This window comes from Rhinoraja longicauda, chromosome 8 (assembly GCF_053455715.1).
Source record: "Rhinoraja longicauda isolate Sanriku21f chromosome 8, sRhiLon1.1, whole genome shotgun sequence".
Taxonomy (NCBI): Eukaryota; Metazoa; Chordata; class Chondrichthyes; order Rajiformes; family Arhynchobatidae; genus Rhinoraja; species Rhinoraja longicauda.
The window spans coordinates 37690844-37708100 of NC_135960.1; the positions used below are offsets into that span (position 1 = coordinate 37690844).

Sequence of the window (17257 nt, forward strand, 5' to 3'; positions counted from 1 at the left end):
TGTTATTTCTCCTGACTCTTTGTTTGCTTTCATCTACGTGCTACAAATTATTTTAAATTCTAAGGTAGCTCACTGATAATATCTATCTATTTCAAAATGTCTGCAACAGTTCCCAACATTACTGCCATCCTTAAAAAAACTTACTGGACGTTAGTTAGCAATGAAAGAATTGATAGCAGTAAGTATATATATTGTAAGTGTTTCCCTCAATTTTCTGTTGCAATATTGGTTTGGTGTCAATTCTTTCAAAATTGCTAATATATCTCAATTCTAATTTTAAGAGGCTATGATATGTACAGTAGACGGCAACCCTGACTGTAGTTTAGGTTTTTAGTTTTTAGTTTAGAGATACTTCGCAGAAACAGGTCTTTTGGCCCACTGGGTCCGGGGCTGACCAGCGATCCCTGCACACTAACACTATCCTACATACACTAGGGACAATTTACAATTTTACCGAAACCAATTAACCTACAAACCTGTACGTTTTTGGAGTGTGGGAGGAAACCAGAGCACCAGGAGAACACCCACGCAGGTCACAGGGAGAATGTACAAACTCTGTACAGACAACACCTGTAATCAGGATCAAACCTGGTCTCTGGCGCTGTTAGGCAGCAACTCTACCGCCGCACCACCTTGTAACTGGCCACTGTAACATGCTTTGGAATTAAAACATAGAAGAAAATAATTTGAACTAAATTGGATTGAGTTTTCTGAGTTAGTGAGGGTAGAGCTGGGGTAGCTGAGGAATCAGAGCACAGTCCATTGAAACATGACCCAAACAAGACCCTAAAGGCAGGATCAGGCTAACTGCCAAAGCTTTCTGGCACACATGTTGCAAAATACCTTGGGTAACTAGGGACATCTGTACACAAGGCAGCAAGATTTCATTCATGACACAATTTTCATTGACACACCTTTACTGTAGCAGGTGGTTGTGAAAAATAGGTCTCGGGGGGGAAATCACATCTCCTCTCCCATGGAGCTGAATTAATTATGTGCTTTATATTTAGACTAGACAAGAGCATGATCCACTGAAGTGTTCTGGGAATGCTCCATGTAAAATATCACTGTCATTGCTTAATCTTCAGTTGAAAACAAGTGAAAAAATGTACAGCAAAATACAAAGCGCTGGAGTAACTCAGCCAGTCAGGCAGCAACTGTGGTGGGAATGCACAGGCAATGTTGCAGATCATGACCCTTCTTCAGACTGATTTTAGTAGTGGGTAGGAAACTGGAAAAGAGGTTGGGTTAGGACAAAGCCTGGCAAGTGATAGGTGGATACAGGTAGAGGGCGGGGGGTTTACATGACATAGGCTAGAGAAGAGAAGGGGACAAAAGCGTATCAGATAAGGAGAGGAGTGAAATGTAAAGTCAGAGGGAGGGATGTTGGTGGGAGGTGACTAAATATATGTCAGGAATCCAAACAAGATAGTAACCCCATTCCCATCCCGTTTACCTCAGTTTATAAAATATAGCAACGTTTAATTCAATAAATTGGAGTTCAGATGGAAAGACCAACTCCTCTACTGAGGGAATGTTTGATGAGATTGTCACCAAGTAGGGGCATGAATGATGAGCACCCCATCCATTTGAGGATCCATGTGATGTCTTCAACTCTTAGGTTTGGAATTATGGAAGCTGAATTCAGCCCTTTGAAAGGGGATCAGGAAGGTGAGGTCATGTTTAATTCAGTTTAGTTCAGAGTTACAACACATAAACAGGCCCTTCGGCCCACCAAGTCTGCACTGACCAGCAATCCCCACACATTAACACTATCCTACACTAGGGACAATTTTTATATTTATACCAAACCATTTAACCTACAAACCTGTATGTGTTTGGAGTGTGGGGGGAAACCGAAGATCTCGGAGTAAACCCAAGCAGTTCACGGTGAGAACGTACAATCTCCGTACAGACAAGCACCCCTAGTCAGGATCGAACTCGGGTCTTTGGGCCTGTAAGGCAGTAACTCTACCGCTGCGCCACAATAGTGAGATCACCCCTTTAAACTGTGGTACTGATGGCGAGACTTCCTAAGTTTCCTTGTTATCTCGGGAGGGCTGCCTAAGTCCCCCACCGCCTCCTGAGTGCATTTAAATATTTGTTTCCATGAGAAACAAGATGCAGACGAAGTGGTAGAGGCGGGTACAATTGCATCATTTTAACGGCAGTCAGTGACAGGAGAATCCTTGGCTCATAAAGCAGAGAAGGATCATTGGAAATTGCAGTGAGGATATTGAGTCCATTCACTAGGAGAACACAGAACCCAGTACGAGTGGAATAAAGAGCATCCCATCTCAAAAACTACCCATCAGCCATCTCCTATGCATCTGTTGCAGAGTCATGGAGCTGTACATTTCTGAAACAGACCCTTAAGTCCAACTCATCCATGCTGACCAAGATGTCTATCTGATCTAGTCCCATTTGGACCATATCTCTCTGGACCTTTCCTATCTGTGTACCTGTCTTAGTATCTTTTAAATGTTATTGTAAGTGCCTCTACCACTTCCCCTGAAGCTCGTTCCACATAACCACCACCCTCAGGTCCCCTTTAAATGAATCCCCTCTTAACTTAAATCTATGTCTGCTACTTTTAGAATTCCCTGCCCTGGGAAAAAGATTGTGACATTATCTATGCCCTTCATTATTTTATCTACCTCGATAAGATCACCCCTTAGCTTCCTACACTCCAGGGGGAAAAATCACGGCCAAAACACTCTTGTAAATTCATAAGTTCTTGGAGCAGAAATAGGTCATTCGGCCCATCAGGTCTACTCTGCCATGCAATCATGGCTGATCTCTGTTCTCAACACCATTCTTCTGCCTTCTCCCCATAATCCATTGACACCTTTACTAATCAAAGTAAGGGTGTCCTTATAAATGAAGCCATCCCATCTCAGTAGCATCCTTGTGAATCTTTTCTACACCCTTTTCAGCTTAGTGACAGCCTTCATACAGCCTGGCGACCAGAACTGTGCGCGATACTCTAAGTGCAGTATCACCAATGAGTCTGTGGTTTCACAGTAACCATTTCAGCTACCTCAGTGGCTGCAGAATTGGAGCTGATGCAAGTTGTTCTTGATCCCAAGGAACCGCCTGGGAGAGAGAAGAAGAGTATCCAATTGCATGTCACTCTAGCTCTGCGATACATCTAATGCTAAGACCAGCGTAAAACCAGAAACCAATCACTCAACATACAGAGCAAAGGTTCAATGCATCCCAGGTTTCAGAAAGGTTAAAATAATTGTCAAGGACGTGAATGAAACCAGAGGTAGATTACCCTTTCCAGAAAGAGCGTGTACAGTGGGGGCTGGGCTAGAAATTCTCATGGAAAATTCCTCAGCACCACATTCTAATTTAAACAAAAGGAAAAGTCAGTAAATCTCACTGCTGGCTAACCTCAGCCCTGCTCGTTTGAATAAGACTAATGTTCCACTAGATTTCCTTGAATTCCTTTCATCCCCAGAGGTACTGTGCTGGAAAGGTTAGAATTGTAAGTTAAATTCATCAGTTCCAGCAGCATTCAAATGCATAATTGGTCCATTTATATTCACACAGCCTGCTAGAACCAAACCTGAATTAACTGCTCCCTAAAAGAAGAGATTAGTTTTATTACTGGGACCACGAGCTGTAATGTTTTCACTCTTCCCCATAAACGTTATCGGCGGCAGCCAAAACAAAACGGGTGCTGTACGTTTAGAAAGTCATTTGTCGTCTACAGTAGCCCGGATATAGGGTGTAAGTTGCAGCAGGAGTTAATACTGGCATGTAACAAAGGTAATGCCTCTGTGATTATGGGGGATTTCAATATGCAGGCAGACTGGGAAAATCAGGTTGGTTCTGGACCCCAAGAAAGGGAGTTTGTAGAGTGCCTCCGAGATGGATACTTAGAGCGGCTTGTACTGGAGCATACCAGAGAGAAGGCAATTCTGCATTTAGTGTTGTCCAATGAACCAGATTTAATATGGGAACTCAAGGTAAAGGAACCGTTTGGAGGTAGTGACCATAATATGATTAGTTTTAATCTGCAATTTCACAGGGAGAAGGTAAATCAGAAGTGTCAGTGTTGCAGTTGAACAAAGGGGACTATGAAGGCATGAGAGGGGAGCTGGCCAAGGTCGATTGGAAAAGGATCCTAGCAGGAATGACGGTGGAACAGCAATGGCAGGGATTTCTGGGCATAATCCAGATGCAGGATCATTTCATTTCAAAGAGGAAGAAAGATTCTAAGGGGAGTAAGGGGCAACCGTGGCTGACAAGGGAAGTTAGAGATGGAATAAAACTAAACGAAAAGATGAATAAGATAGCAAAGAGTAGCAGGAAGCCAGTGGATTGGGAAACATTCAAAGGTCAACAGAAGGTAACAAAAAGGGCAATACGGGGTGAAAAGATGAAGTAAGAGGGTAAGCTGGCCAAGAATATAAAGAAAGATAGTAAAAGCTTCTTTAGGTATGTTAAGAAAAAAAGATTAGTAGAGACATATGTGGGTCCCTTGAAGGCAGCAAAGGTGAAATTATTATGGGTAACAAAGAAGTGGCAGAAGAGTTGAAAAGGTACTTCAGATCTGTCTTCACTAAGGAAGACACAAACAATCTTCCAGATGTACTAGAGGACAGAGGATCTAGGGAGACAAAGGAACTGAAAGAAATTAGCATGAGGCGAGAAATAGTATTGGGTGGACTGATGGGACTGAAGGCTGATAAATCCCCAGGGCCTGATGGTCTACATCCTAGGGTACTCAAGGAGGTGGGTCTAGAAATCGTGGATGCATTGGTGATCATTTTCCAATGTTCAATAGATTGAGGATTAGTTCCTGTGGATTGGAGGGTAGCTAATGTTGTCCCACTTTTTAAGAAAGAAACGAGAGAGACAACGGGGAATTACACACCAGTTAGCCTGACATCGGTGGTGGGGAAGATGCTGGAGTCAATTATTAAAGAGGTAATAACGACGCATTTGGACAGCAGTAAAAGGATTGGTCCAAGTCAACATGGATTTATGAAAGGGAAATCCTACTTGACTAATCTGGAATTTTTTGAGGATGTGACAAGTAAAATGGATGAGGGAAAGCCAGTGGATGTAGTGTATCTAGACTTTCAGAAAGCCTTTGATAAGGTCCCACACAGATTTGTGGGCTAAATTAGAGCACATGGTATTGGGGGTAGGGTATTGACATGGATAGAGAATTGGTTGGCAGACAGGAAGCAAGGAGTAGGAATAAACGGGTCCTTTTCAGAATGGCAGGCAGTGGCGAGTGGAAGTGCCACAAGGCTCAGTGTTGGGGCCGCAACTATTTACAATATATATTAATGATTTGGATGATGGAATTAGAAGTAACACTAGCAGGTTTGCATATGACACAAAGCTGGGTGGCAGTGTGAGCTGTGAAGAGGATGTTAGGAAGTTGCAGGGTATGGCAGGCAGATTATTATCTCAATGGTGTCAGAATCGGTAAAGGGGAAATGCAACGAGACCTGGGTGTCCTTGTACACCAGTCACTGAAAGTAAGTGTGAGCACGCAGTGAAGAAAGCAAATGGCATGTTGGCCTTCATAACAAGTGGATTTGAGTATTGGAGTAAAGAGGTCCTTCTGCAGTCTGGTGAGACCACTTCTGGAATATTGTGTGCAGTTTTGATCTCCTAATGTGAGGAAGAACATCCTTGCTATTGAGGCAGTGCAGCGTAGGTTCATAAAGTTAATCCCCGGGATGGCAGGACTGTCATATGAGGAAAGATTGGAAAGACTGGGCTTGTATTCACTGGAGTTTAGAAGGATGAAAGGGGATCTTATAGAGATGTATAAAATTATAAAAGGACTGGACAAGCAGGCAAAATGTTCCCAATGTTGGGGGAGTCCATACCAGGTGCCACAGTCTAAGAATAAAGGGGAGGCCATTTAAAACTGAGGTGAGAAGAAACTTTTTCACCCAGAGAGTTGTGAATTTGTGGAATTCTCTGCCACAGAAGGCAGTGGTAGCCAATTCACTGGATTAATTTAAAAGAGAGTTAGAGCTCCAGGGGCTAGTGGAATCAAGGGATATGGGGATAAGGCAGGCACAGGTTACTGATTGTGCATGATCAGCCATGATCACAATGAATGGCGGTGCTGACTCGAAGGGCCAAATGACCTCCTGCACCTACTTTCTATGTTTCTATGTTTCTATGTCTGACTCTTAGCTGGGAAATCATACTTGTATAGGTGTCTTTGTAGATTAAGCGATGGACTTTCAATTTACCCTTCTCATTCCAGCCTGTGACCGCTCAGTTATTGGTTGGGGGTGAGTTAGCAGGGGATGAATGGGGTTGCAAATGAGTGGGTAGTTAAGATTGCAACTCTCTCCTGGACGGTCCCATTTCCACCCCACTTAAACAAGCTGATCCAACCTGTGCCATCCTGATTCATCTGTCACCCTTTGCGGTCACTCAATTGGTTGTGTGCACCCAATAAAATGAACAGTGACAACCTCTCATGAACTGGGAACCTCTCCTTCACATGGTGGTGAAGGGAAACTGAGAATGCAACATAAGAGACAGGGGCAGCAGTAGGGTGCATGCTCCTTGAGCTGGCTCTGCCATTCCCAAAGATCTACCTAAACTCTGCATCCCTAATCTTCTCTTGATTTGCAGATATCCAATGACACTGTTGGAAGTTTGTCTCTTCTACTTGTGGGATAGTGTAGGGAGAAGGAAAGGACTGTCTTCCAGACTCAAAAAGCTATCTCACATCCAATCTCCAATTCTCTTAACTCACCAGCAGAACCTTTGACACCCCCTCCATTAAATATTCGAACCACCCATCCTCCACCTCCCCCATCCGAACCACCACCTGCACAGCTCAATTACTGTTGGTTCTTCAACCACCACTGGACCCCCCATACCACAATCAAGACAAATCCTCCATGCAATGGATCCCACAATCAGGAAGGCCTCAATGATTAGGAAACCTCCTTCTCCAAGGGATTGGGGCCCCCAACAAGGAGACATCAGGAAGACAAACATTGTCAAACATAATCAGAAAATTACATTTCCTGAACTCACCAATCTATAAACCATCCTACTCCCACCAATCATGCACCTTTCCTAATATTCTGTCCCAGGCCCGCACATCCCCACCAAACTTCTAACGGCCACCAACTAACGGGAAGCACAATGGTGCAGCGGTAGAGTTGCTGCCTTACAGCGCCAGAGAACTGGGTTCGATCCTGACCACGGGTGCTGTCTGTGTGGAGTTTGTACATTCTCCCCATGACCAGCGTGGGTTTTCTCCGGGATCTCTGGTTTCCTCCCATACTCCAAAGCCGTACAGATTTGTTGGTTAATAGGCTTTGGTAAAATTGTGAAATTGTCCCTAGTATGTAGGATAGCGTTAGTGTGTGGGGATCGCTGGTCGGCACGGACTAGGTGGGCCAATGGGCCTGTTCGCACTGTATCTTTAAACTAAGCTGAACTCATCAATTCTAATGTTACTTAGAAACACATCTTCCAGATCTCTGCTTCTAACTGCTTGTGTGTGTACTCTGGAGCATGCTGTTCTAACTCCATCACTATGGGTCAATGCTGTCTTACTATTACCATCATGACAAAATGCTAGCCATCACATTTGCTGATGCTTTGTGCATGAGACACCACCACTCCCAGGTCCTGGTGCCACATTTTTAGTAAAGGGCAAACTGGGCCTGAGGGGTTACAGGCGCTTGTTTAAATGCACCCTACAGTATTCCCTTGGGAATGTCTGTCATAGTGTAACCTTAGTAGTGTAATGTCCGTGGTAGTTTTAGTTCTAGTTTTAGAGATACAGCGTGGAAACAGGCCCTTTGGCCCACTGAGTCCCCACCGACTAATGATCACCCATGCACGAATTTGATCCTACACACTAGGGACAATTTACAGAAGCCAATTAACCTACAAACCTGCACGTCTTTGGAGTGCGGGGAGTGTGTGGTGAGCCCCCAGAGAAAACCCATGCAGTCACAGGGAGAAGATACAAACTCCATACAGACAGCACTTTGGTCAGGATCAGACCTGGGTCTCTGGCACTGTAAGGTAGCAACTCTACCACTGTGCCATACTTTGGTGCTGAGGTAGGGTTGTGGTTAGGGTTTGCAGGGTGGCTCATGAGCCTGATGGATGAGGGGAAGAAGCTGTTCTTGAACCTGGCGGTAACAGTTCTCAAAGTTCTTGTACTTTCTTCCCAATGGTGGAACTGGAAGTGAGATGAGAGCACTGCCAGGGTGGTGTGGCTGTTTGATAATATTTGTTCCTCGTGAGTAAGTGAGTGATAGAAATGGGGGGGGGGTGGGGAAAGGCAAATGGATGAGAACGGGGGGAGAGTAAAAGGGGATTTATTTAATGGGTCAGCATGGACTCACTGGGCAGAAGGATCTGTTTGTGTGCTGCATAACTCCCATGATTTAGAACCAGCTAAGGAAAAGGGGACCATGTGTCTGTGAGTGCACTAATGCATACCTTTTCCCCCTCAGTTATTTGCGGCCAACACGGATGGTAACGAGGTGGTGATGAACACGCTGACCCCACCTGTGGTCACTCGCTTTGTTCGTATTAGGCCTCAGGTCTGGACAAAGGGCATTTCCATGCGTTTCGAAGTCTACGGCTGCCAGATGACAAGTAGGTCGGCTCACCCGGACCCTTCGCTGCCCCCAGTGTCCCCCCAGTGACCTTTCAGCTGGGGAGAGCTAATGGCTTTAGTTCGTGTTCTCACTGATGTTCTCTCTAGTACTTATCCCATAGTGTCAACATCATTCAGGCAGATATCATAGCATTAAACTTCAAAGGTATTTCCTTGCTGTAAATCATTTTGCAATGTTCAGAGATCATGAATTCCAGATTTTCTTTCTGAGTTAAATCAAAGCAAATATGTCACAAAATGATGTGGAGACTTTTGAATGGACTGGGGTTTTCCTTTGCTTTCAGGATTTTCCGTCCTGACTTTGTCAATATCCTAGAAAGGATTACAGTATTGTATCTCATCCAAGTGCTATCACTTGACTAAAACACAGCCAAAAGTTAAATTCAATTTGAATTCCCAAGCATATTTGTTCAGTGAGGGCCCAGAATTAAAATATGATTGCATTTAGAACATAGAACAGTACAGCACAGGAACAGGCCCTTCGGCCCACAATGTGAATACCAAGCATGATGCCAAGTGAAACTAATCTCCTCTGCCTGCACATGATCCATACCCCTCCATTTTCTGCGCATCCACGTGCTTATCTCGGAGCCTTTCAAACACCACTATCGTATGTGCCTCTGGAGAATTTAACAGTGAAGGATTTTGAGGTGCCTCACAAAAGTATAAATTAAACTACAGAGTACACAAGGGGATGGCCAAACGATTTGCTAATCAGGTGAGTTTGCTGACACAATTTCAGAAATATGGGAACAGTGGAGAGGAAAAGAAGCTCAAGGAAGAAGTTACATCAGAGTTCAATCCATCTATTAACATAAAACTTTTATGGCATCACAACTGGAAGTTCAGCCAACCAGGCGGAGCTGAGAAAAGTAGGGTCATTGTTTATTAAACATAGAAACATAGAAAATAGGTGCAGGAGGAGGCCATTCGGCCCTTCGAGCCAGCACTGCCATTCATTGTTATCATGGCTGATCATCCACAATTAGTAACCTGTGCCCAACTTCTCCCCATATCCCTTGATTCCACTAGACCCTAGAGCTCTATCTAACTCTCTCTTAAATCCATCCAGTGATTTGGCCTCCACTGCCCTCTGTGGCAGAGAATTCCACAAATTCACAACTCTCTGGGTGAAAAAGTTCCTTCTCACCTCAGTTTTAAATGGCCTCCCCTTTATTCTGTGGCCCCTGGTTCTGGACTCCCCCAACATTGGGAACATTTTTCCTGCATCTAGCTTGTCCAGTCCTTTTATAATTTTATATGATTTTATATGTCTCTATGATTCCCTCTCATCCTTCTAAACTCCAGTGAATACAAGCCTAGTCTTTTCAATCTTTCCTCATATGACAGCCCCACCATCTATTATTATTGTCTTAGAATTTGCAATGAAAAACTTTGCTTTACGTGCTATCCAACAAATCATACTATACATTAGTACAATCAAACCATATATGTATAACAGGTATTGCATAAAGAGAAAACAATATTGCATTACAGCTGCAGATAAAATGCACTTTAAAAAAGTGTAAAACCCGCTTTGAGGTAGATTGGAAGATCAGGAATACACTCTGAGCTTATGGAAGGTCCATTCAAGAGTCTGGCACCAGCTCTTCTTATGATACGCAATTTCAAGCTTTTGTATCTTCTGCCCAAAGGGAGAGGGGAGAAGAGGGAATGACTAGAGTACGAGTGGGTCTTGATTATGTCGGCTGCTCTCCCAAGGCAGTGGGAAGTGTAGATGGAGTCGATGGGGGAGTGTGTGTGGGTGTGAGGGTGGGAGTGTGTGCGGGAGGGAGGGTGTGCAGGTGTGTGTGTGCGGGAGTGTGTGTGCGGGAGTGTGTGTGGGTGTGAGGGTGTGTGGGCGGGAGGGTGTGAGTGAGTGGGCGGGAGGGTGTGTGGGCGGGAGGGTGGGAGTGTGTGTGTGCGGGAGTGTTTGCGGGCGGGAGTGTGAGTGGGCGGGAGGGTGTGAGGGCGGGAGGGTGAGTGGGCAAGAGGGTGTGAGGGTGTGTGGGCGGGAGTGTGAGTGTGTGTGTGCGGGAGTGTGTAGTGTGTGTGGGCGGGAGGGTGTGGGCGGGAGGGTGTGTGGGCGGGAGGGTGTGTGGGCGGGAGGGTGTGCGGGCGGGAGTGTGTGAGTATGTGTGGGCGGGAGGGTGTGCGGGCGGGAGGGTGTGAGTGTGTGCGTGCGGGAGTGTGTGAGTATGTGTGGGCGGGAGTGTGTGTGGGCGGGAGGGTGTGAGTATGTGTGGACGGGAGTGTGTGTGGGCGGGAGGGTGTGCGGGCGGGAGGGTGTGCGGGCGGGAGGGTATGAGTGTGTGAGTATGTGTGGGCGGGAGGGTGTGTGGGCAGGAGGGTGGGAAGTGTGTGCGGGCGGGAGGGTGTGAGTGTGTGCGGGCGGGAGTGTGTGTGGGCGGGAGGGTGTGCGGGCGGGAGGGTGTGAGTGTGTGAGTATGTGTGGGCGGGAGGGTGTGTGGGCAGGAGGGTGGGAAGTGTGTGCGGGCGGGAGGGTGTGAGTGTGTGCGGGCGGGAGGGCATGCAACCATAAAAACTCTCGGGTTTTGGGCAAGAGCAGTTGCTGAACCAACCTGTGATGCACCTTGATAGGACACTTTCTCTGGTGTATCTGTAAACAATTGTAAAAGTCATTGGAGACATGCTGATGGTCTGTGGAGTCTGCAATTGAAATAAAGATCACAGAAAAATGTAGGAAGGGAGTTGATGATGAAGATAAGGCAGATATAATCAGCCATGATTTAGATTAGTAAGTGGGATGAAGATGGCTTTTTCTCCTTGATCTAGTGCCAATGCAGACTTTGCAAACCCTGCGAAAATGCCACCGTTTCTAACAGATTTCCTCTGTTCTACCAGATGCACCCTGCTCCGACATGCTGGGAATGATCTCCGGGCTGATCCCTGACTCATTGATCACCTCCTCCTCCACGCGGGACTATCATTGGTCATCAGGCAGTGCCCGGCTCGTTGCCAGCCGCTCCGGATGGTACCCACGGCAATCCCACCCCTTATCTGGCACAGAGTGGATTCAGGTGGCCCTACCCACCCCCAAGGCCGTCAGTGCCATCATCATCCAGGGGGCCCGTGGAGCATCATCCGTGGGTGGTGGCATGGGCGGGGACAATAAGGCTTTTGTGCGGAAGTTTAAATTAGCCTACAGCATGAACGGAGTCAACTGGACCTTCGTCAAGGAATCCGGAGGACAGAAGCACAAGGTACACTCCTCCATCCACTTCCCCTTCCTGTTATGTGCAAGTGTGCGGATGTATGATTGTGTCTGGGTGCATGCATATGAAAGTGTGTGTATGCCTTTTTGTGTCTGCGTGTGTGTGCATGTGTGTCATGCGTGTGGGTCTGGTGTATGTGTGTTTGCATGTGTGTGCATTCATGCTTGTGTGTGCCTTTGTGTCTGTCCGTTATGCATGTGTGCGTGTATGCATCAGTGCATGTGTGTTTGTGTATCTGAGCACATGCATGTGTGTGCATGTGCATCTGTGTTTGCACGTATTTGCGTGCCAGCCCACCCATTAACTACACCCATTGACACGACAATTTGTAGAGGGAATGATTGGATGCATGGCTGGAGGCCTGCTGTAAGTGACTACTGACACACTTAATGTGAAGTATGAAGCTATCCTGTGCTCACTGCATCTTACTGAAAACACTATCCCGCTTTTATCTGGAAAATTTGCTGTGGATTCAGCATTAGTTCTATTTGCTGTACTTCATAGAATCAAGTCACTGGTGTGAAATGACTCAAGCTTGCTCACCAAACAGATTGCATAGCAATTCTGTTTAAATAGACAGCATTTGTTGGAAAATAAACTATGATGAATCCTCACCTCCCTGAAACTCATGAGCTTCTCTCGGTGGGGTAATGCAGGGATAGCCTTATGGACCCATCTCACCTTTGCTGAATTAACTGGTTGCCAGTAAAGAGATGCTCTCTGGATCCTAAACTTGGTTGGGATGTCACAGGATGCTGTACTCACTTCCACCGTTCTTTCAATCGATGTTTTCCAGATCAAAAAAAAATCTCCTTGGCTTCGTCTGCCAATTATCTTAAATCTGTGTCATCTGGTTACCAACCCAGTTACAAGTGGAAGCAGATTCTCCTTAATTACTCTATCAAAGCACTTCATAATTAAATTAATTTCAAGTAATTTGAGCATTAAGTGAAGAGGCAACTTGGAATTTTAACCTGAGTGATTTTACCTCTTTATAATAATTAAAATAATATGCTGGGTTTTAAAATCTACAGGCAATCGATATTGGGCAGAAACAGCTGTTTTGGGAATCGAGGCTGTGTGTTTTCGCAAACGTGCTGGTTTGCCGTGCAATGTGAGGACCTTGGAAAGGGAGCGGGTGGGGGTGGGGAAGGGGAAAGGGGAAGGGGAAGAGGAAGGAGAGGGGGAGGGGGAAGGAACAAGGGGACCTTCCCAAGCTGAACCTGGGCGAAGGGATCTCAGTTATGTTCAGGAGCTGGAGAAACTGGAGATGTTCTCCTCACACTGGATGGATAGAGATTGAACGGAGACATCTTCTAAAGAAGAACATAGAACCGTAGAGCACTGGAACTAGCCCTACAGCCCATGATGTCTGTGCTGAACATGCTGCCAAATTAAACTAATCTCCTGGAAAGGGCACAGAGAAGATTTATGAGGATGTTGCCAGGACTCCAAGCCCTGAGTTATCGGGAGCAGATGAGCAGACTAGGATTATTATTTCTTGGAGCGCAGGAGGATGAGGGCTGATCTTATGGTGGTGTCCAAAATTATGAGAGGAATAGATCGGACAGACATACTGAGTCTCTTACCCAGAATAGGGGAATCGAGAACCAATGGACGTAGTTTAAGATTTAATAGGAACCTGAGCAGTACCTTTTTCACACAAAGGGTGGTGGGTGCTGCCGGAGATGGTAGTTGAGGCAAGTACTATCACAACGTTTAGGGAACATTTAGATGGGTACATGGATAGGACAGGTTCAGAGGGTTATGGGCCAAACGCTGGTAAGGGGGACTAGGGTAGATGGGACATGTTGGCCAGTGTGGGCATGCTTGGCCAAAAGGCCTGTTTTCATGCTGTAAGACTCTATGACGCTATGACTCCATGACATCAATGCCTATGGACTGATGCATATCATCCATTCCCTGCATAGCCATGTGTCCAAATAAAAGTCTCTTAAATGGCACCCCTGTGTCTGCTTCCACCACCACATCTGACAGCACGTTCCAGACACCCACCATTCTCTGTGTAAAATCACTTGCCCATACATCTCCTTTTAAACCTTCCCTCTCTGACCTTACACCTATAGAATGTGACATTTCTATCCTGGGAAAAAAGTTCTGACTGTCTACCTTATCCATGCCTCTCATAATTTTATATACAGTACTTCTATAAGGTCTCCCCTCTGCATCCAACCCTGAAGAGAAAACAATCCAAGTTAGTCTAACCTTATAGCTTATACCCTCTAATTTAGGAATTATCCTGGTACCTCTGCACCCACTTCAAAGTTTCCAAAGAATGATAAAGAAGCACCAACACTAACTCCTATAATGGAATTAGTTATAGTGTTTGGGGAACATTTTCAGGGGAGAGGGCATGTTAGCGGGATTAATTGGATCATTCTATCAAAGTGCTTTCAAGACTCCAGTAAGTTATAAAGGGCTTGGAGATGGTGGCTGTGGGTTAACATCACCAAGAGAGGAAGAATTCAAGTAGCAAGCAGAAAAATACCTTTCTCAATTAAAAATAAAGACTTTTTGATACCAGAGGAGAGGAATAAACCTACTGGTTGCCTTGTTTTTGCTAATTAATCAATTATAACATTTGTTTTCATTCGACTTCCCGCTTATTGCTTTTAACTTTCAACTTGTTGCAAGTCTAACATCCAGAGGGGATGATAATGTTTGCAAACTCTCCGCTGGCAACAGTGAAAGGCAGGAAGGAGAGCCTTCCATTCCACTGACAAACTCCATGTCCCAGAGATGCCACAAAGTGTCTTCCAAGCTATAAAACCCTTTGCATCGTGCAATCTGTGCTGCGATGAAGGTACAGCTCCGCCCAGAGCAACCTGATTGTGACCAGATCTATTGCCTTCAGTGATGTTGTCTCTCCATAGTGTTTAGTCACCAGCCTGAACATTGGGGGTGATCCTTGCTGCCTTGGAGACTTGATTGAAGCCAACACTCCAAGGCCAGACCAAGGGAGTGCCTCAGATGTTAAACTGAACCCCAACAGCTCCTCCCGGACACAAACCTGATATTACCGGCCACCACTTCTGGATAAGTGATTAGTCAAGTACCCTGGCTAATATTAACCCTCTCCCTCTCCCAACCAATTAAGTTTCTGGTCACATATTCCTTTACAAATTAGTTTAATTAGTTGTCCATTTTCTTCATTGCAGTCATGATTACTTAAATAAAAATTACTTCATTGTTTGTAAAATGCTTGGGATATCCTGAGCAAATGAACGATATTGTACAAAACAAATGTGTTCTTTTTTTTCAGCCCAAGGGTCGGTCCCTCTATTAACCTGCGTCATTCAACAGGAGATTAGCTTGTTCAGTAGAGACTCATGGTGGGATTTTGGTTACTTTCCCCTAATCCGCCTCTCTTCCTCCTCCTCAGATGTTTGAAGGGAACATGAATTACGACACTCCCGAGATTCGACGATTTGATCCTGTGCCTGCACGGTTTGTCCGAGTGCATCCGGAGAGGTGGTCTCCTGCTGGAATTGGGATGCGTTTGGAGTTGCAGGGCTGTGATTTACTGGGTAGGTGCCTTGGGGAGATGTCCCCAGATGTGTGGTGAGCCCTGCTGTTTGAATGTGTGTGTGTGTGTGTGTGTGTGTATGTACTTCTACATGTACATATATTTGTGCATGCATGTTTACATATATGTAATTACATTTGTGCATTTGTTGGCTAATGCATACGTACATATTTTTATACTTTAGACTTTACTTTAGACTGAGACTTTAGGCTTTACTTTCAACACCCTTTTAGTTTAAAATTGTTCAAATGTGTATGTATTTGTGTGTGTGTGCTTGTGCAGATGCGTGTAGACATGTGTGTGCATATATATGCATGCTTGTGTGGTTTGCGTGTGTATATATGTTTGCATGTGTGTGTGTGTCTGTGTTTGTTTTCTGCACGGGATTCAGCACTTAGTAGTTCAAATTGTTCAACAAAGTAGCAGTAACAAGTGGCCCCAGGTTAAGCCACAAATAACATTTTACAATCTTGACATATTTCATCTGTGTGAAGAGACAAGAATCTTGATCGATGTCAGTGAGATTAGCTCATTGCAGTGCTCTGCAGACTCAGTAATTGCTCACACAGCTCAGTTAGCATCAAGAGCAATGTAATGTTTTCACATAGGATCTCACTCTTCTTTGCACACAACATTGTAATCTTTCGACATAGTATGAGCACCTGAAAGCAATCCCACGCGTAGCACCAAGACACAGTCACTCATTGCCATGCACACACTTAAATAATCACACTCAGAGTTGTAAACCCAATGACACATCTTCATTCACCGTAATCTCCCACTCACCACCAAACTCTCACATATGCACTTGAAATGCATACAAGCTCACAGTCTACAACGCAATCTACAATACAGGATTACTCGCCATATATCTTACTCAATGTACATTGGATGAACTTAAACAATTCCACTCACTCTAATCTTACCTGCACACCATTTCTCTTGCCAGCAATAGAGAAAGAGAGAGAGAGAGAGAGAGAGAGAATTGTTTGTGGACAGTTGACTGATGGCTACCTCCATATGGACACCATAATTTGGACATTCTTACTCCAAGTAGTCTTGTAAAAAATACTTCCAAAACGATCTTTAAAAACTAAGTTGCTGGGATATTTATACGATCAGCAAAATACATAATAAGCTTGGAGGAAAATTATTTTTCACTCATTGGGTGGTAATAATTGGTAACTCAGAGTTAACCTGAAGTTTTACAATGCGATAGGCTAATGAGAGGAAGTAATTTGTAGGGCGATGTGGAAGGAGCAAGAGGATAGACCTGAACAGAGCCAGTATGGTCTCAGCAGGCTGAATGGCCTTCTCCTACAGTACATCGTAACAATATCATGATTGGGCATTTTGATTAATGCAAGAACTTGCATTGGGTGTGTGGAATGAATCTTCTAATCATTTGAAAAAATGGTGGAGGAGGATTCAAGATTGTTCTTGGCTGCCTGTGCTAAACATGCAAAGCCGTGGTGGGTGTGGATTTTAAGTTCCTTTCCAAAATTTGGTGTCATGGATATTTGGAGATGAGAAAAATGTGCAGCCCTTATCACATTTAGAAAAGCATAATAAGGCAACTTTCTTCCCCTTACATTTCACTCTGAAGTTCAGCTAGCTGCATTATGGATTGGCAATTTAAACTTTTCTTTTAAAAAAACAGTGAAGTTCATGCCTGGGGCTGCTCTCCAGATGTTTGGGTGTGGAATGAAATCTCAAGTACTTGGCTCTTGGTTTCCAGTGCAGGAAGTCATCAAGAGAAAGAGTCTGTTCCTAATCAGGCACGGAGTTGGTTATGCACTCCTCGAACAAGCTTTCCAGCTACAAGAT

At 44.9% G+C, this 17257-nt stretch overlaps 1 protein-coding gene across 2 annotated transcripts in view; it reads left to right on the forward strand.

Moving 5' to 3' along the window:
- Positions 1 to 17257, forward strand: part of LOC144595863 (neuropilin-2-like) — a 97024-nt gene that overhangs the window by 45140 nt on the left and 34627 nt on the right. For both annotated transcript variants that reach the window (XM_078403669.1, XM_078403668.1), the window contains 3 exons: positions 8481 to 8625; positions 11513 to 11871; positions 15287 to 15431. In XM_078403669.1, the coding sequence (XP_078259795.1) occupies positions 8481 to 8625; positions 11513 to 11871; positions 15287 to 15431 (649 nt within the window). The remainder of the gene's footprint in view (positions 1 to 8480; positions 8626 to 11512; positions 11872 to 15286; positions 15432 to 17257) is intronic.